The following is a 22,128-nucleotide window of genomic DNA, read 5'->3' as shown; positions in this document are numbered from 1 at the left end:
GCATTGTGTGCATACACATGTCTGAGACCACATCTGGGACAATGAACTAACTTGTTGTTCTGCCTTTTCTGTGATTATAACTCCTCTGTTTTCCTCAAGGATTTTTCTTCTTTTTTTACTACACTATGAATACAAGCTTTTTTTAATGATTCTGCCCTCAAGCCTTTTCTAATCTCTCCCTATACTCCACTCCTCCCTGCCACCAAAGCTATCACCCACTCCTACAATGTTTAACTATCATTCCTGTGCATGTGATCTCCCCCAATCAGTATCTTGTTCCTCCTCTCTCCACAGCACTGATTTACCAGACACTTGTGAGTGACCACGGTATTTATCTTTCTGGATGCCCTGCCAGTGAAACAAACTCAACATGTCCAAGAATGGCATTGAAGATAACAAGAACATAGATATGAACCTGTTCTAGAAGAACTAAAAGTTACTGAGAAAGACACAGAAACCAGGGAATGGAGTAAATGCATTATTATTAACCACAACAGCAGAGGTACATGCAGAGCACAGTGAGACAGTGGTACTAAGTATGCACTAAGAGGAGCATCCCACTTGATGGGCAGGGACAGTAATTAGGGGAGATGTCCCAGACCAAGCATTAAGAGGAGGCACACTAACTCAAAAGCCCAGTTATCCATGACACTCACTATCTAATAGGCTGTAATGCCTTATGGATTTATTTCTTGAATGGCTCTAGTATCTACCCCCTCCTTGCTACACCTGCTGCCACCACACTAATTCTGACTCCTCTAGCCTCTCACCAATACTACAGTAGTAGATTCTTAACACTTCTCCCCCTGGGTCCACCCTCTTCTCACTCCAACTCATTTGCCAACTGTTTGATCATTCTGAAAATGCAGCCCTGATTACATAACTTCTTTGCTCAAAAAACCCTCAAAGGCAGCCTGCTCCTTACCAGAGTAAGTACAGACTCCCAGCCCAACATCAACGCCCCACTCCTCTACAAGGGCCCTATTATGCCCGTCCTCCAACACACCTCATGCTTTCAGGTTCAGTCAAACTCAACTATGTACCCTGAGGCATATTTGGGCTCTTCTATTAAAAAGCCTCAGTATTTGAAACACATGAAGAATCAAGGTTTTCCAATTCAGCTAGAAAATATTCCAAAAGAACTTTGGCTCTCTAATCTCAGATGAAAGGCTGAATCAACATTCTGAGTTTTTCACTTAAATTTCAAAGCACCTGGCAAAATCAAACTTAAAGCCTCATAATATCACCACTCCCAACAATTTTTTTCTTGCCATTGCACCCAATGTTCTGGACTTATTTTTCTCAGCTAATATTTAAACATCTTTTTGAAATTTACCTGGAAAAATACTTGGAATTACTGAGGTTTTTAAAAATTATTATTACTACATTTAAACAGGTAAAAAAAAAAATTACCAAAAGAAAACTGTTCTGTAGAAACTGAGAAAGAAAAAAAAAATGCATTCTTGGAAGTTGGAAAGAATATCTAATTGCATTCAGAATACCTAAATAAAGAAGATATTTCAGTAGATTTTTAGTACACAGAAGACTGCTGCTGTATATTCTCATGCCCCATCAATAACTGAACACTATTTCAGAGCTGATGAATAATGTGCAATGAGTCTAGGGGATGGACACGTTTGAAGCTCTGACCGGGGTTGGGGGCAATATACGTAACCTAAACTTTTGTACCCCCATAATATGCTAAGATAAAAAAAAGTACAAAAAAAATGTGCAATGGGAAGGGGCCCTTTTGCTTACCTACTGTGTGGTGAAAGAAAAGCACATCTGAAATTCTTAAGAAAGTGTCATTTATGCTGAGAAATCCAGAAGACATACCTGTGGTTTCTCTATTCCCGAAAGAATGTCTTGCACCCTCTTTACTTCCAACTCATACTCTGCATTGCAAAAAAGAAAAAAGGAAAAACAATACCATTAGAAGGCAATAACACTGTCAAGTTCCTTCCCCAAGGCCTTTTAACTAGGGTTATCATTAAATCCGTTGCCTGTTACCATCACAAACACGATAAAGAAAATCGGGAATGAGGGTGTCTTTGGGGCAGGGGTTTTAGTGTCCTTGTGCTGACTTGCCACTGCATAGTTTTAAGTATTCACAATGTTATTGAGATTAACAGAGTTCCACTGAATAATTCAATAGGCAACAGAGAATAAAGGGTCCTAAGGAGGACAAGAGGGGAGACCAATGCAGCTAGAGGTTGAGGGTAATGAAGAGACAATGGCTAGTCCACGCAGGGCTATGAGTTCAAATTTTTGAGTTCAGTTTTTATTTTTATTAAAAACTGAATTTTTCACTTGAATTTCAAAGCACCTAATAATAATAATTATTTATTTGAGTTCAAATGTTTAAATTTGATGGGCAGCCACTGGAGTATTTAAGTGGAAGGACTGACATGATCATATTCTGAGTTTGTGTGGCTTCTGCATAAATAATGGATATAAGGAAGGTAGCATGGAAGCAGAAAGACCAGTTGGTTTACTGCTGCAGTGGTTCAGGCAGAGGACAGAATTGGCCTGGGCTGGAGCTGGTAGTAAAGATGGTAAGACAGGACGAGTTTTAGCCAAGTAGGTGCTGGAGGATTGGAGGTGCCAGGCAAAGGTGAGGAAATGTAAAGAACCAAGGATAATTCCTAGTGCTTGGATTGATCAACTAGATGAATGATGGTGTCTTTTAAAAAGATAGAGAAACGGGCATGTTTTAGGGTGGGACAAGAATTAGGTTTTAGAAATGAAAGGGGAAACATGCTTGGAGAAGAGAGGATATGGCGGGAAGAATACATATAAAAAATATAAATGATAGATTTAAACTTAAGAATCTGCAACTTATTACAGGAGCCTCTTGATTTTCACAAGGGGCTTAATGGTACCTAATTTTGAGTTTATAGTAGATTCCATTTAACTGTTCAACATATGAGATAAATGCTGGAGAGAGAGGATTACCAAGACAGATGTCTTTTTTCCTAAAACATTTCAAATCTAGGGATGGAGGGAGGATCGGGGGAAATAAAAGCAAACCTGTCATTACAGTGCCACGTGTGACAGGTGCTATGGCAGAGGTAATCTGAAAGAGGATTCGAGAAGGATGTCCTAGGAATCAGCATCTAGCTGAGCCATGTGGATAAGCAGGCATTTCCAGGAAAAGGGGGCCACGGAACTAGGGGAGAGAGGGGGTTAGCAAGCCCAGCTCTTCACTGAGCAGTTCATCCTCATTGTTTGGGTCGTATCTTAAAGTTATCTTTGAAATATCTCACTCTAACCCCTACCTCTTGCCCTAGCCTCATTCTTGTCACTCTTATATCCTATTTCCTTCTTATCGATTATCAAAATCTGAAAAGAATTCTCTTGTTTATTTGTTCTCTTGCTTATTAACTGTCTTTCCTACTAAAATATAAGCTGCAGGAAGGCAGAGATACTACAGGTCTGGAGTAGGCATACTTTTTTCCATAAAGAATCAGATAAATATTTTAAACTTTGTAGGCCACATGTAGATCTGTTACATATTCTTTGTTTTCATAATCCTTTAAAAATGTACCAACCATCTTAGTTTGTGGACCATACAAAAACGGGCTTCAGGGCAGGCTGCAGTTTACTGACCCCTACTGAGGACACGGTCACCACTTGCCCCCAGCACCTAGCACAGCTCCTACACGTTCAGAGCTCAACAGATATTTCCTGACTAAATGAACAAGTCTGCATTAAAAATCACAAAAACTTCTAGTTGGCACCATCCTAAACTTTAAAAGGATAGGTTCTTCATTTTTTTCCCCATTGCATTCTGTTTAGCAGAACATGTTTACCTTTATTCTGGTGAGAAACACAAATTAGCTGGTAGCAATATCATAGTTTTAAAAACTGTAATTTTTAAAAAGAAAACCCACATTCAAAAAACCAAATGTCATGAGCCCATTTATAATCATGTATTCATGTTAAGATCTAGGTAATAAATTGTATCCGTAAATGAAAAGAGGACATATCCTCACATTTTCTGGAAGCCCCTATTAAGCAAACGGTAAATATTATGTATCTCAAAATTGTCAGTTAAAAAAACCCAAAACCCCAAAATAAAACATAAGCACAATCAAAATAAATGAACTGGTTCAGTTGTTAAAGACAAAATTTTCTCAATTTCTGGATATTCTAGAGTTTGAAGGACACTGGTTTCAAACACTCACAGCTTCATTCAAACAACTATCTGAAGGAGACGGCTGTTTACTTCTGCCATGAATGCACATTTAGATTATCCTAGATGGGCAAGAAGCCAGACCCTATCCTTGGGGTAATAAAAGTATAGACTAGAACAGAGATGATCACCTACTTAACACAGAAAGAAGAGAAGAATTAAAGAGAATACAGAATCCTCAGGAATTTGCACTACAAATAGGGTATGGAAGAATGGAGAGTTAAAAAAGGATGCTTTGTTCCATAAAAATTGGAGAGCTCCCCCCACCCTGCTTTCAAATACAGATGACAGAAGAAATAGTTATGCTTTTGAAAGAAAAAAAAAATGGGAAGAAAGCTAGATTAAAAGGAAAAAAGATCTGTCCAACACCGAAAAGAATGGGTTTCAGGTAAGAGCCAGAAATACAAGTGAAAGGCCCTAAGATAAAAACAACTTCCAAAGAGAGGCCTTTGATTACAATCATAAAAACTGACATTTTCTGAGCACCTAGGTACGTGCTTGTCTATATATCACCGCCTTGCTAATTTTTTATAACATCCCTTGCAAGATGGCCATTCTCTGCTCTGCTTCATAGTCCTGAGTAGACTGATGTCTATTTAGCACATCACAGTTTTCATCTCTAGTGCTGGGCACAACACCTTTAAGTGTCTAGGTTGACTGAGGAATGAGAATTAGGAATGAATGAAGAAACTGAAGCTCAGAGAGCAGATGTGATTTCCCCAAGACCACAAGTCTAGTACCTGGTCCCAAAGCAAGCAGAACCTTTGACTATATCACAAAGAAGTAACAGAGATCCGGGGATCAGAAGGAAGGATGCAGAGAGGGAGAGCAGAGGGTTGAGACTGGCGAGGTGTTGGCCTTGATGTGGATGAAAGGAAGAGAAGGTAGCAGATGAGACCCTCTAAGTCCCATGGGAGGGTTTGTGTTGGTTTTTGGTTTTATTTCAATATATTTAGGGGGTACAAGTGTACTTTTGTTACATGGATATATTGTATAGCAGTGAGGTCTGGGCTTTTAGTGTAATCATCACCCAAATAGTATACATTGTACCCAATAGGTAATTTTTTATCCCTCAGGAGTTTTTTTTTTTTTAAACCTGGAAAAAGTTGTCAAATGAGCAGAGCAAAGGCCATTGAAAGGCACGTGAGAAAAGAAAGAATAAGTGGGCCATGAATGGAAATAAATAAACAAAGGATTTTCAGAAGATCAAAAATCAAAGGAGCGGGGTGTGGGGATGGAAGGTGGAGTCAGAACAATCATTGTCCTGTTGTGTCTGGTCACTACCCTGTTCTATCAGGAAAGATGTGGTAGCAACGCCAGGTGGGCATTGTGTCTTCTTTCAGGGTTCTAATTGTGAATGTAGAAAAAGAAGAGAAAAATGCATTTACAACACATTTATTTAATAATTTTCCATTTGTGCTGCCACAGATGAAAAGAAAAAAACTAAATAAATCCCAGGCATACAATTTTCACCAAACAAGAGTGAAAATAAAATCTGTTTAAGTGAACTCAAGTGACAGTTACTTACCACATACAAACTCTTATATAAGGGTTAACAATGTGGTATGAAAATGTCAAAATTCACAACTCTACTATCTAAATAATGGAGTTAACTAAGCTTTTGGCCTTCCTCTCCCTAAGCATGATTTAGACGTGCCTGGGAGTAGACTGATTATCACCCTTTCTGTAAAACAGCTTCAGAGCCCAGCTGTACGAAGAGAATATGTCAGAGTTTGGATCAAGTTTCTGCTTGCTGGCTGCGTTCTCTCTCTCTCTCTCTCTCTCTCTCTCTCTCTCTCTCTCACACACACACACACACAGACACACAGACACAAAAGGAAGAATAGTTAATCCCCTCAGAAAAGTGAACAAACAAAACAAAATAAAAAAGAAATATGATATGCCTTGAGGCTATCTTCTTCTATATCAAGTTGAAAACTATGTCATTTGTTTTTCCCCCCTTAAGAACTTGGTACTTGGTGTGTGCCAACTGAACAAAAGATTGTCCTGCAGAAATGCCAGGTTTTGGTGCAAGGTCATAGGACACGTTTCTCTTTCTTCATTCTCAGGTCTGTCTGCTTCCTTCTGGTTTTTGGCAAGTAAGTGAGGTCAGAGGCAAATCATGTGAGCAAACTTTATATTCCTTTTCCCTCATATTGAAGCTGCCATGAGGTAGGTGAGCAAACAGATCGAAATGGTTTTTCCACTTGCTATAATTTTGTTGGTGACCACAGCTGGAATGGATGGATGTGATAACCCACACCTTTTACATCCCTGCCTTCTTAGTATCTGAAAGGCTTTTCTCTGCAATGGAGACTAGCTCATCACTTTAAAAAAAAAAAAAAAAGGATAACAGGGCACTCTTGGACAGTGCTTCACCTAAAGAAGTGGCATTTTGTTTTGTAGATATAGTCACATTTGAGGGTAGGGAATTTTTGAAAAGGAGTTAAGAGGGGAGCTTCTAGTTCAAACATGCCCCCAGTCAGCTGGGAACCAGCCTATTTGGAAATCCCAAAAAAAGGGTAGGGGGTTTAGCTCAGAGGTCCAAAAGTCTTTCTTTCTCCCTAAAAACAAAGCTTCTACCAAGAAAATAAAGAAAGCATTTTTAGCAAAGGGAAGGTTAAAATAAAAATACACAAGCAAAGCAAATACAGTTTCTTTAAAATGAAGAAAAAAAAAAAAACCCACACACATATACTTGCTCTCAGCCAAAAGGCCGAGAAGCAATGAAAAACCCACACACATAGAGGGAAGATGTGTCATGTGAAATTTAAACTTTCCATAAATAATGGTTTTCATGTTTGCTCCAAAAAGGAACGTTAAGTTCAGACTGTTTGAATAACTGTAAGACCTAAACTAATTAAAATATCCCTTTTTATAAACACAATTTACTTCTTTGGTTTGTTTCACATTTTTTCCTTCTTAGAAAAGAAGTAACAGCTATACACTTAGCTGCTAGCTATAGAGTGTATTTACGGTTGTAACAGCCTCCTCATTCCAATGGAATGACATCAGCATTATTTCTTTCTGAACTCCTGTCTAGTTCTCATCCACAGGGCTCATTTGCAGATATGCCCGTCATAACATAATACGCTTTCTCAGATTTGCCAAGAAGCTGACATAGCTATTCTCTTCAACAAATCACGTATAATAAACTAGGGGCGTGGAAAGTATGCAGCTTTTGATCATGCCCATTTTGGGGATAAGAAGCTTAAAGTCAATGGTAAACAATCAATATAAGAACTAGATAGACAAAAATAAATACTTTTGGGTGAAAAAGAAAAATGACTCAATAATAAGAGCAAGCTGGATACCCAGTCAATGCCAACAAATGCAGAAGAGAATGGATGAAGATGAAGGAAAACAATTTAAGAATGCTGTTGACTTGCTTTTCCACTCAGAAAAAAAATATTGCCTATCTTCATTTTTAAAATATTACACTGAGAAAAAAAGAGGAATTAATAATTGCATACAAAAGTAGGATTAATTACCTAAAAACATCCATTTAGTGATTGTGATCCATAGTTCGTGGTTTTACACACAAATATTAAAGATGTCTGATATCACAAGCCAAAGAATAAATTTGCATAATATAAGGACAATGAGGTCAATCCCAAAGGTAAATATTCCAGAAATATGTTGAGATATTACTCATCCTGATGCTAAAAATATAAAGATAAATATCTTGCTGGCCATTTAGCTGGTTAAGTGGTTACTCAATTTGAAATCCTGAAAGGTAGCCAAGGGAATACCAGCCTCTCAACACTGAAAAGAAAGCAGCAGGCAGGTGAACATATGTTGTGCAAAGCTGCCTTCCAGTCCAGGAAAATACTTTCAAGAGTGGCCTGGGTTCCAAACAGGTTCTGGAACCTTAAGAGAAAGGTGAAAAGGACAGATGAACTCCTTCTGCAGGTGGCGTGCTGGACTAAATAGGAGGGATGGCCAGAGAATGTAAACGGGACAACAGGGGCTAATTTCCTCTGAGCTTTTGTTGCTATTTCTGGAATTCGGTAGGGAGAATGATTTTATTTTCCTGGCCCAAGATTGGAGCAAGGTCCTACAAAGAACATTCACACTGATCCATCCATAGGCAAATGGGCCCCTCCAAGCAAATGCTGCACAGCACCTTAGGTATAAGATGGCCATACAGAAGCTCTCCGCCTTTAATGAAAAGAAGGCAGAGGGAAAGTACCAGATACACTTTTTGACACCTACACCCACTCAAGGTTCACCTTTCAACCACCTTCTCTTATCAACTGAATTGGGTTCTACCTGAAACAGAAGATTCTATGCTCATTTCCATGAGATTCCCTAAGAAAAATCCTTGTGTTTATTGTACAATGCACAAATCATATATATGTATGGACCTGGACAAAAGCAGCTAGTATTTTTAAGAACATCAAATTATACAGGTATGAAAACCCTACAAAAACAGATAAAGTATTAGGTAAATATGCTTGCTTGGCAAGCTCAACTCTAGCACCAATCCTTTCCTTTTCTTCCTTCTGCGTGTTTGAACTGTTCACTGGCTAGCTGAGCCCTCATCTGTGCCAGATATAGCTCTCTTATTTTGGGGGAAGGCTCAACTCCATGATTATCCAGCAAGAGCTGGTGCCCTCCCTGGGTGTGTAACAGGAAGGCAATCGCTTAAACACAGGATAGAACAACTTACAAAGGTAATTAAAGTTTATACACTACTTTCTGCATCGGCCTCTATAAATGTTCCCACAACATGTTTTTTCATTAAGACTTGGCATGCCACATTGAATGTTTTTCAAGTAGCTTATTCAATACTTATGCAAGGCTATGTCAACTGACAGGCAGAATCCACAGAGCACAATTTTGTAAATACATTACATCTGAAATAGAATTTTAATATTTATACCACCTATACAGCTAGTTTTGAAAAGTTTTTACATCTATATTTTCTTAACTATGTCTTATATGACTAAACTATTTGGGGAGAAGGCTAGACACTCAGTCTATGGCCAAAGAACTCAGTAAAGCTCACTATTGATATGGGAATCAAATTCAGAACTAGCTTCATGTGCAAAGCTCCAATAACTCACCAGAGTTCCAGCATATGAAAAAGTCATTGCCACCTATGATACAACCTATCCCATCCAGGAAATCAGCAAAGGTTACACAGTGAGTACACAATCAAATGCCTATAGACACCAGGCAGGTAATATTGATAAGGAAAAAAGAAAGGTAAGGACTGTGGAAAACTAAAGACTCTCACCCTATCTAAAGGGGGCAGCTGCCATGCATCCCATCAATTATTCATGGAGTATCATGGGTCTATGATTGACAGATAAATCCATTTTTCCAGAGAATCTGGAAATGCAAAATTTTATGTGAAATTACCTGATTTGTAAAAAAGTTATTTTTAAACATTGTTAATATACAGAAAAGCTGGAGTAGTACTATAAACACTGTTATGGACTGAATGCATGAGTCCTCCCAAATTCTGTATGTTGAAACCCTACCCCCTAACGTAATGGTATAGGGAGGTGGGGTCTTTGGGAGGTAATTAACTGAGATCATGGGGATGAAGTCCTCACAAATGGTAGATTAGTATCCTTTTAAGAGTCCTGAGAGAGCTTGCTTTCTTCTCTTAGCCACGGGAGAACACCGCAATAAGGTGCTATCTGTGAAGCAGGAAGACAGCCCTCTCCAGACACCAAATTTGCCAGCACCTTGATTTTGGACTTCCCAGCCCCTGGGACTGTAAGAAATTAATGTTTGTTATTTAAGTCACCCACTTTAGAGTACTGTTATAGCAGCCTGAACTAAGAAAAACACTCAAATACCTTTCACCTAGATTGATCATTAACATTTTGCTATATTTCCATGTTTACACTTTATCTCTACTAATATACAATTTTTTTTTTGCAACCATTTAAAAGGAAGTTGCTGATCTCATGAAATCTCAGCCCCAAAGCTTCAGGATGTCTTTCCCAAGAACAAAAAGTTCTCCTACATAACCACAAACACATTACCACAACCAGGAGATTTAACATTAATGGAATAATAAACTTTAATCTACAATCCATATTTATTAGAGAAATCCAATTTCTCCAATTGTTCCAATAAAGTCTTTAATGTTTTTCCCCTAGGATCCAATCAAGGATCAAGTCTTGCATTAATTATCAGGCTTTATTTATTAGTCTCTTTTAATTTAGAACAGAAATCCCTTATTTTTTGTCTTCGTAAAGTTGACATTTTTGAAGAGTCCAGGCCAATTTTCTTATAGAATATATCACTATCTGGATTGTGTAACTATTTCCTCATGATTAGATAGAGGCTAAAAATTTTATAGATGTACTTCCCAATCTACACCACGTGGAAGCACAATGCAGTTTGAACCATTTGGTGATGCTCAGTTTGACCACTTTGTTAAGATGTTGTATACACCTTTCTCCCTTGTCAAAGCACCTTCTCCCCTTTCACCTGATGGTTATAGTACTGACAATCTTTGCTGGAATGTATTATTATACTGCAAGATGGTGATTTTTCTAATTCTGTCATTCCTTCTATGTTAGTTCTTTCTCCCACTTTTTAAAGTATCTATGAACTCAAATTCTTTTTTTATTAAATGTGTTAAAATCTGTAACACTCCACTATTATCATTATTCTTTCAGATGATAAATCTGCCCCAAATGTAGCCAACCAGAGGCCCTTCAAACTATTTTCTCAGCTCCTTTGTGACTTCTGTTTTGGAACACGTGTTAAGTATTCCGGGTTAAGATAATGTGGCCAAACAGTAACAAAATGCAAAGTGCTACTAGAGTGCAGGTGAGAGATTTTAGTGGCATAAAGCAGAATTTATCCAAACATTTTGGATTTGTTAAAAGCTACTCTTACCTGAGGATTTTCTTACTTGAATGTGACTAGAAAAAGAAAACCATCTGAACATTTCTGACTTTTTCTATATCTTTTAGAAAGTAAAGTTGAAACCAAGCAAACCAACAACCCAAAAGCCATCTTAAATAACATTTTAAAATATGTCAAACTTGAACTTTTAGAAACTCAAATATGAACTGTAGTAAACTTTAAGTAGAAAAACATAAAACAGATTTGGCTCTTCTTGGATTGTATAATTTCTGCCCTCATTTTAATCTGGTTGTATTTCATTGCTTGCTCTTCTTAATCAACATTTCCCCTTTAAAAAACAGATAATCAAAACAGACAGCACCATCTGTGCTAGTCCAGAAAAGAAAATGGACTGTCATCTAAAAGCACTGAACTGAGAAATGAACTAAAATGAAAAGTTAAGATTGGGCAGCAGACAGGAAATGTTTATATGGAGGATACCACCTGAGAGAGGTTTTTCTTCAGAATTGGGACCACTCTGAGGACCAGAAGCCCTCTAAAAGGTTTTCCATTTTATTCTCCATAACATATACGATAGAGCAGAAATCCAGAAATCCAAGGTCAATGTGAAAGGAGTCTTGAATTGTTTTCAAGCCACCTACTCTATACAAAATTACATACACTGATCTTATTTTCTCATTCTGTCTTTTATACTATTATATTACTTGGAACTTAAGTTACTCAGTTTTCTGTATAAAATAAAGGATTCTCTTGAGTCATACAGATGGATCTCTGTCATCCAAATGGGCTTCCCTTGTTGTTCAAAACATGATAGTCATAGGGCTTAATAATGTCTTTTGCATGTGTATTTTCCCCTCTCTCCAAATGAAACTAGTGTGCTATCAAAAAATTCAGTTAAAAGGCCAGAGAACTGAAATACAACATTTACACCCCAAATCAGCTCTGTAAACAGCATCACTCACTAGCTACATTTCAAAGTCCACAGATAACAAACTATACTCATCTGGTCTCCATCTGCTAACAGCTGAGGTGTACAAACCCTGGACAACAATGAACTCATAAGACCCAACGGATGCCCATGAGCAAAAGGAGCCTTTTAGGTCATTGATAAAACTGGGCAAGAAATAAAAATGCACAAGAGGAAAATAAAATAGATAAGATAGCACAAAAGAAAAAAAAACAGAAGAGATGACCTAAAAAAGAGGAGGGAGGATCAAGAAAAGGAAAGAGTGACAAGTGAAATGGGTTAAAATATGGCTCTCAGCAATTATACTAAGCTGATAATCTCTCATCTCAGTAATTGACTTTAAAATAATTTCCTAGAGATTATAATGATAAAATTTCTATTATAAAACATCAGAATGTTTTATAATGCGGTGGCTCATGCCTATAATCCCAGCACTCTGGGAGGCCGAGGTGGGAGGATTGCTTGAGGTCAGGAGTTTGAGACCAGCCTGAGCAAGAGCGAGACCCTGTCTCTACTAAAAATAGAAACAAATTATCTGGACAACTAAAAATATATCAAAAAATTAGCCGGGCATGGTGGCGCATGCCTGTACTGTAGTCCCAGCTACTTGGGAGGCTGAGGCAGAAGGATCGCTTAAGCCCAGCAGTTTGAGGTTGCTGTGAGCTAGGCTGACACCAGGCACTCTAGCCTGGACAAAATAGTGAGACACTGTCTCAAAAACAAACAAACAAACAAACAAACAAACAAAAACCTAGAATGTAAAAGGCTAATTTTTGATAGACAAACTGTTAAGTTAACCAAGGTGGAAGGACAGTGCAGAACATGCAACTGTATCTAACCCTTCCGCTCCTGGTCTGGCTGACTCTGCTCATTCTTATGTTTCTTCCAAAAGACCAATTCTTTCATGAAGTGTTGCCTTAATCATCCAGGCCTACAATGGTGTTCTTTGCAGGGTCTCCCCTAACATCCTATCCTCCTCTCCATATTTTTCAGTATATATCATACTGTATGTTAATCTCCTGTTCACAGTACAACCTTCACCCTCCAGAAAAGGTGAGCTTCATGAGTACAGTCATCATGTCTGTGCTGTGTGTCATTGAGTCCCCAGTGCCTAGCTCAGCGACTGGCTCAGAACATTTACTGAATGAATGACTGAATAAGTGGTCAAAGAAACACTATTCATAAATGCACACAATGTACCCTTATTTTCTCAATATTTAGAAACAAACACATAATAGACATCATGGTGCAGATGGCTGTTAAGGGGAGCTGCCTTGGTAAATCACAGTATGAAATAACTTACTACAATAAAATTGTATGAAAAATCCATAGACCTACGTTTTCACATAGGAAACCAATATATACATTCTAAATAAATTCAGTAAGACTCCTAAATGTGGTATGGATTAGAAATATCTCTTTAGCCAAAGCTAACAGTCTGTCTGACAAAAAAACTCAATAGCCATCATGCTTGCTGTGATAATAAAAATGTACCTGAGGACATTACTAACAAACTGAGAATTCTTGGACCTCACTCTGGAGAAGAATGGAGCGTTTAAAAAACTAGAGGTGACTTTTTAATCTGCTACATACTAATCTTATTTCAGAAAATTAAATCAGAATGCACAATGTAGTTTTTAGAGGCTAAAATACCTTGGTTTTGTTTACCCAAGTTAGTTGTTTCCTGGTATTTTTGGGTGCATAAATTGTGTATGTCTCAAGAACCATGAGATGATTTTATTATGCTTATTTAATGATTAGGTTACTCAACCAGATAGAAAAGTTTGACCTACAAAAGTATATCTCCTTTTTGCAATCTTAATGCATGCTTCCAACTGTCCTGACCACCTTTTCTCCCTTCTGCCTTAGTGTATGTGAAGGGCCCAGTGCAGTGCCTTTCTTCCCATAATTAGCAGTCCTCTAATTGTAATCCCAGTGAGTGAAAAGTGTAGCATTTTCCATTTAGGGCTCTCACTCTTTGCATTGTTCCCTATTCCAGACCCAGGATGTCCTAACTTGGTTCACTTTGGGATCTAAAGCGAGACTTGACTGTTTTATCACGTTCACCAAGCCCATCCAGCAGTTAGACACTTTCAGTAAAACATGGCCATTTGCTCAAGCTTTAACTTTGGAGATACTGAAGCATCTATTTACCCTTGAGCAAAAGATTAATTTACATTTCTTTAATCTTGCTGGCAATAAGCAATTCAACCACTCCTGCTGAAACCTTCTCCATAAACTCCCAAACAATTCTCCACAACTAAAAATTGACCAAAAGATAGGAAATAGGAACCTGAATGGTATGTACACAACATTTCCATCTTATTCTGATGGAGTAAAAGATATTCTTTCTACTTGCAAATTCGCTAAAAGGAATGAAAATATGGGTGAATCTTAAGTTTTGGATTTTAAGAAGTGTGATTAAAAAGAACAATCAATGTGTCCAATTAGAATAAATTTTATTAAAATATTTTGAATACTCAGAGCAATTCAAAGAATTATGAGCCATAGCATATGACTTCTATTTAGACAGCCTCTGTAACATGTTGTTATAGGTTGAATTGTGTCCCTCGCCAAAACTCATATGTTGAAATTGTAATTCCCAGTACCTCAGAATTTGACTATATTTGGAAACAGGGCCTTTCAAGAGGTAACTAAGTTAGAATGAGGTCATCAGGGTGGGCTCTAATCCAATATGACTGGTGTCCATATAAGACAAGGAAATTTGGACATGGGTAACCAGGTAAGGTGGGCAGAACAATTTTACTTAAGATAAACAAATCTATTAGCTTGAAGGGACTGCTAGACTACTTGGTTCAGTACAAAATAATTATACTGGAAGTTAAAACATGTTTATACTACTGCTTCGGTGAGAGGCCACATTCAATTATAGAAAGTCAGTTTAGAAGTCCAAAGACAAACTGCTGAAATTCACTTCAAAAGCTGGTCAGAAAAAGACTATTTCCTATGATAATTCTACAGACCATTTTATGACAATGTACCAGTAACACAATATTCTCTTTTTCTCACCCACATATAGAAATATAGCATTCAGGATGTTTTGAAGCTAGAACACTGAGTATCATGCAGTAATTGCTTCCAAAACACATGTTATAATATTTTTGCAGCTGACTGTGGCTTTAGAGCAGAAGCACACACTGGTTCCAAAAGAACAGACACTATGTTAGACCATAAACTACAGCTGTTTGTTGTGTTGCACCACCTGAAATATCTGTGTGTTGTTTTCTTTCCAGTCAGCTAGTACAGAATGTATCCAGACTGTTCAACTTACCTATGGCTCCAGCTGCTTTGCTATATTTTCAGACAGTTAGCATAGTGCAAGAACAGAACAGCCATTTCTCTAAAGTCTTTCAGTAAGCATAAAGAAGTACTAAACTGTAGAGTGGACACTAATTCTGTTCTTAAGTAAAGTAACAACCACTAAAGTATAAGTTAATGTCTATATTAGTAGAATGAAGTTCCTAATTTAACCTTCTTTGTCACTGAGCAGAAGTCAAACACTTTCCTTTGTGGAGAAAACACTAATCAAATGTGGCCTAGGCCTAAGTTTCTGAGGAGGTGAACAGCTGCTCTGTGAATGTACAAGGCCCTCATATTATTATAAGCCAGAACAAACAGAGAGGACAACATGGTGTACAGGGAGACAGGGGAGCCTGTGATTAGGTAGCAGAGCCCACGAAGAAGGCTGGTCTAGGTGACTTGTTTGTGTGACATAGGAATTCCTAATAGAAATGGACACGGAAAAAGCCAAAGAAACTAATGGATTCAAGCACTTCTTTAAGCAGCAAGTAGTTGAACTGTCTAGTTGGAATTTGCTGTGAACTAGTCTTCATTGTTCAAATTTAAAATATACTTGTACATTTTGAATGAAATGTAAAAATCTTATTCTCTTTCCTTCTTACTTTGCTTTTAATAAGTTCATTATTAAATAATTGGTTACTAAAATGAAATTCTGAGTGTGAAGTTGCATGACTGGAAATATAAATGCTGCCGTGTAAATGAGGGACTATTAAGGGTCATCATCTCCAACAAACAATCACATTTGACCAGGTTTATAGTCCAGCAAGATAAAGTGAAATAAACTAGAGAAAAAGCAAAGAAGTTTTGTGCAGATCTGGGTTTATAACTACCTAAGATTGTGAAATTATAAGCATTCCATCTGCTCACCAGCTGTGGTTCCTAATCCTCTTTAATAACTTCAGCTTGCACAAGTCCATGAGAATCAAGACGTCTTCCAAATTTCTCTTTACGTTAGTTGCCAGGATTGATTTTTAGACACCAGTCTCCAGTTAAAGCAGCAGAAAGCTGATTTCACCAGCAGGTGTTAATTTTCAGAGCAGTGAAAGGAAATGGGAAGAGAGGCTAAGACTGGGAAGAAAGAAATTAAGGTGGTTCCAAGATCATCATGTCTGGTTTAGGGTTCTACGCTCTCCACCAAAGCCCAAGGCTCAAATAGAGAATATTTTCCTGCAATGTGAAACTAAAAATTCCCTAAAACATGTAAAAAGCTATATAGAAAAGAGCATTTCCAGTTGTATCTAAAGTAAGGTATGTCTTCTGCAGCAGCCCGTCCTTCTCCCAACTGCAACTCATCAGCTCTATTTCTGGTCACTGACCAGAGACAGGGTCTCAGAGCTGTGACTGTTCCTTGCTGTCACAAAGCTCAGCTACTTTTTCCTTAAGATACTTAAGACAGTTTCTGGCTAGGCTCCACAATGGGCGGTCACCATAGCTTAACTCAGGAATAGACAAGGTGTTCTAATAAAGAAAATACCTAACTTTTATTAAAGTTGCAAGCAGGAATCGTGGTACTGTTTTATTACTTTTAAACTCTAAAATACCTTTCTACTCCCCTCCCTCATACAGTTATTGTATAGAGAAGGAATGATTTCTTTCTGACTCTTGTGCTTCCTGACAACCTGGTTTTTATAGGTAAACACTGGTTTATGGTATCTCCCATATTTTTAGTCAGATTGCTGGAATCTTTTAAGAAAAAGACAGAATTACAAATCTCTGCTTAAGCCCAATGGTGATCTAGATCCAAATGACACTATCAGTTAGGGCTAGGATTTGCTTCCTACTCAGGTGTGTTCTACCAGAACAAGCTTATGTCCTAGGCTATATATCATAGAGGTTTACTTTTCTAGAATGTCATTATTAGGGGGCTTCCTGAACCAAGATGGTAGGGTCGACCCTTGTTCCAAATTGTCAGTGGTACAGAATGTTTTCATATGTGGATGGTGTCTCCATTAATAATTCTCAAAGTAGAACCTGTTGCCCTGTGTTGGCGCTTAAATTTGAAGGTAATGGGTCTCCATTTTTACTTCTGACATAGACTTGAGGCTTCCCCAAGAACTGCCTCCTAAGAACACCATGACCAGCTAAGGCAGCTCTAGAAGGCAGAGCCAAGTGGGAACAAGGAGGTGAACGGTCCCTAGCACAAAGTGGTCAAAAAGTCAGGTTCCACAATATTTTCCAACAATTACAAAAGAATATTTTCATCTAATTTTTCAACAGAATAAGAGCACATAAAACAATTCTGAATAAAAAAGGTACTGAGTATTTCAAAAGTTATTATACTATTTTTTAAAGATGCTATTATGCAAGTGCTAAAGGAATCAGAACTACTAAGAGGTGGTATCTGAAAAACATCCCCAAACTATGGAAGAAATCAGCAGTTTAAAGTAGTTTCTACATTAAAACTCAGTTTTAATATTTCAAAATAAGTTTTTTGCTATGCAGTCAAGAGTATCTGAGTAAAGTCTTAATTTGTATGAATTACATGAAACTTAATAAAAATTGGATAGGGGAAAACACAAAGTCTGGATTCCACCTCAGGGCAAAAGCTAATGATAGCAGTAATAATACTGGACTGCCAAAGGTAACTGCAAACACCAAAGGAAGCCCATTCTTACTAGACAAAAATGGAGGAGCAGTGATGACAGTTTATTACATTTATTTGGCTGGTAGGAAATACAAGACTTCATTTATAGAAAAGGTCTTCGTTTGCGGGGTGACATAGGCTTAGCATAGAATTCTTACCTGGCTTTTTAGTACCCCAAAAAAACATTTCACACCAACTATGCTATGTGCTGTGCAATTCTGGCATTCAAACATGCATAATAATCTATCTGATAACTCTTTCCAACTGCAATGGAATTCTGTATTTAACCCAAGTCTTATAAAATGAAATTTGTAAAATAAAAAGCAAATTCAGCAATTCACATTATCTATAAAAGATGTTTGGAAGTTTCCTTGAGTGAGCTCTGCACTTTAACTTCTGCCAACTCCAATCTGTTTCCAATATACGAGGGTGAACTCTTGTGGGAGAATATAGACAATATACACAGACATGGTGAGGGCAACTAATGGTGGGTGTCCTGAAGCAAATGTAAAGGAGGTGATGTGATGGAGTAGACCGATAAGGTGTCTCTGATCCTGAAGCATTTGAGGGACACCAGGAAGTATGAGGAGGATCCTGTCATACAAAGTGAAAGAGAACTTTTCAAGAGAGAAAACAGAAAGGTTGAAGGCTCTAGGGCAGGAAGGACCTGGCATGTTAGACAGCTGGAAAGGAAGCCATGTGCTAAGGGCATAGAGAGCTGGAGCAGGGCAGGAAAGAGGTGAGGCTGTGGCGTCAGGCAGCAGCCAGCTGGTGCAGACTTTGATAGCAAGGTAAAGAGTTTCCACTTTATGCTAAGTTCAACAGGAAAACATAGGGGGTTTTAACAAGATCCCCCAGCTACTGCATGGAGAATGAATTGTAAGGGAACTAAAGTTAAACAGAGAGACCAACTGAGGGAATGAGACTCTATTTTACATATTTAAGCTCTATGAAAGTGCATACGTGCAGGCATACATATGCACAAAGATCACAAAACAAGCACTACGATAATACTGGACATTTAGCAAAAGATTCACATTTAACAAAATATATACTGGATATATAGAAACTTATTACTTGTTTCACCATATCATTTTCTAGATCTACATTTTCATATACTGTATTATTAATATCTAATTATAATATCTACAAAGAGTTGCAATTCAAGTGACCAATAATATGTATTTGATAAAATGTCCTATGAAAAAGCAAGGGTTTGTAGTACACTTGCTCAACAACCCAAAGAATCCAGAGTAGGAAGAAAGCTATGAATCACAGTATGCACATTTCATTGCAGTCTAAAGTTTCCCTTGTTTCTAATGCTGCTGATCAGGGGTATATTAGAGTGAAGACCATAACATCACTCTAGACAGCAAGTAATACCAAAAGCAGTATGTCATATTCTCTACCTTTAAGATTTCAACATATTTCCACAAATGTTGTGGCTCACAAAAAAAAGCCAAATTCTACTAAATGGAAAATGTATTTTAGTCTCCAGAACTGTTCTCAAATAGTAAAACAATTTACCAGACATGCTTTAAAATGGTTTTTCCCAAAGTCCTTTATTTTTCTCTTTTAAATTGGTTCCAAAAGGAGCTGGCAATGCAGAGTATATGCTGCAAGTGATTGATACTCCTATGGAAAAAACACATAAGTAGCTAAAACTAAAGGCTCATGAGCATGGGTAAGGGCTAAATGACTTAAATTAGACACAGACTTAATTTTTGAAATTCACACAAAGTCAGACTGGGGAAATTATTCCACAGAGGTACATGATGTGATCCCCTCAGCTTCTTTTCTCCGTTTCCTCAGGTCCTAGAGATACCATAAGAGTTGATTGTAAAACTAAACTAGCTTAGCTTGCACCTGGCTATGGGAAGACTATGATCCCCATGACTTGTACTTTTTCCTCAGTTTCTCTACTTCTCTTTTACAGACTGTCATGGTATTTGGATCTGCTGTCCTCTGTCACGTATTACCTTGGCTGAGTATAATCCAGCTGAGTTTTCATGTGTGGCCAAAACTTTTTTGTTTACTTCTAGATATTCTTTCTTCTTGCTTCATTTATGCAATCTGGACTTTGTACTTTAATTTTATTACTCTCATCAGCCTCATGTTTTAGAATTCTTTGTAATTCTATAATTACTGCCCTGGTAACTTTTAAAACCCATGCAAATATATAGTTCTAATTCATTCATCCAATCAATGATATGCTAATATTTAAACTATACAACTATATAAGCTTAACTTTGATGTGTGTGTGTGTGTTAATATATTTCCCACCAAGCCTGACAGTATTACAGAATTCTGGAAAAGGAAAGCATCTTAACAAATTTCAAATACTATCTTATATGTAGTTAAAACCCTCTATGTCTAATTTAGGCGAAACACCTACCTGAGGGTGAAAAAGAAAATCTTTAAGATATAAGTTCATTACAACAAACAATAATTATTAAAAACACAGCAAGGCAGATAATATGGATTTAGAATTTATTACCAATATGTCATATGACACCTCAGCGTCCATATAATTCTTCTTCAGAATTAAACCAACTATTAGATTCCACTTAGGTGACAGCCATCAAAGAAAAGACACATGTAATTAATCTATAACATTAGCTATCCAGTCTATACCCAAGTACTAGCTTTTATGGAATTTTCTTGGGGAATATTCAAGGGATATTAGATTCATTAAGAATTATTTTAAAATCTTTGTGAGTCTTATGGCATGCTACACAAAAACTATTTTGTTTCTTTTTTCAAGAAATTATGTAACAAATTAGATGGGTTCATTTCACTTCTTGGAAAATTCTATTAACTCTCTTCATCAATTAAAAGGAATTACACAGAATCTGATATTTAACTTCCATTAAATATGTCCTGAAAATACCTATTCACCATTTTAAATGTGTATACACATGTATACCCATAGCACAATTCATTTCTATTGTGCCCAGAGTTAAAGGGCACAATTGTTACAGCATTCAACTTTATGACTTGCCTGGCTTAACTTACGGTGCATAGGTTCCCTTATATGAACTGCTTCTCTAAAGACAAGAGGTAGCTCTACTAAATGATTCTTGGCCTATGTTACTAGAGAGAGATACTTGGTGCTACTATTCAAAGTTTATACTAAATCAACTGTAGCTCACTGAAAAGCATACGGTGAATGATGAGGAAAGTGAGGGAATATATCAATCAAACCTAAAAAGGATGTAGGGTAATGGGCTGGCTCTGGCCATGTTTCTATAACAGGGATACTGGAAGCAGCCTGTGGTGGGCTGCCAATGGCCCCCTGAAAGGATAGCCACATGCCAATCCTTGGACCTTGTGAATGTTATCTTCCATGGCAAAGTCTTTGGAGATGTGATTAAGTTAAGGATTTTGAGATGGCAGTATAATCCTTGGTTCTCCAGGTGGGCCCTAAATGAAATCACATGTATTCTCAGAAGCAGGAGGCAGAGGAATATTTGACACACACAGAAGAAAAGGTGATGAGAAGACAAGAGCAGGGAGAAAATGGAGATGCTGGTCTTGAAGATGGAAGCAATGTGGCTACAAGCAAAGAAATGCCAGCATGTACCTGAGGCTGGAAGAGGTAAGGAACAGATTCCTCCCTAGGGCCTCTGGATGGCGCTCGGCCTTACCAACACCTTGATTTCAGCCCAATGACAATGATTTCAGATTTCTGACCTCTAAAACTATATTCCACATTCTTTCCAGAACTGTCAGAGAATAAATTTCTGTTGTTTTAAATCACCAGCTTTGTGGTGATTTGTTAGCCACAGGAAACTAACACACAGCTTATCAGAACTGTGCTCCATTGTGTTAATCTTCTTTGTGGAAAGTGGTCATTGTAATATGAAAAGAAAGAATGAAAAAAATGGGTCAAATTAAAGGAACTGAGCTCAAGAGCCAGGACTGCGCTATAGTTTATCACAAACTTTTATTTTTAATCCATTTGCCTTCTAATACACAACTGAGATTAGGCTCTGATGACAGACTAGGTCACCACACAGCATTATCCCAAATTTAGCACAGAAATGAAAAAGATTGAGAATATTTACATTCACCTCTGCTCAAATGCAGTTACTAGTCACAGAAATTAAGCCAATCTTTGTCTTTTGATTTCCCATTCTTCCCATCTTGTGCATTAAAATGACTCAGAGAACATCTGTTCGCAACAGTGTAGCAGAAAGACAATATGCTTTGCAATAAACCTGA

General features: G+C 37.5%; 1 protein-coding gene across 6 annotated transcripts in view; it reads right to left on the bottom strand.

Moving 5' to 3' along the window:
- The window catches only part of FNDC3B (fibronectin type III domain containing 3B), a 322,862-nt gene that overhangs the window by 102,764 nt on the left and 197,970 nt on the right, over window positions 1–22,128 (bottom strand). For all 6 annotated transcript variants that reach the window (XM_045539669.1, XM_045539672.1, XM_045539671.1 and 3 more), the window contains one exon: window positions 1,837–1,895. In XM_045539669.1, the coding sequence (XP_045395625.1) occupies window positions 1,837–1,895 (59 nt within the window). The remainder of the gene's footprint in view (window positions 1–1,836; window positions 1,896–22,128) is intronic.

Source organism: Lemur catta, chromosome 1 (assembly GCF_020740605.2).
Source record: "Lemur catta isolate mLemCat1 chromosome 1, mLemCat1.pri, whole genome shotgun sequence".
Classification (NCBI taxonomy): Eukaryota; Metazoa; Chordata; class Mammalia; order Primates; family Lemuridae; genus Lemur; species Lemur catta.
Note: the sequence above shows the minus strand (reverse complement) of the source record. Positions and strands in the feature narration are given on the sequence as shown.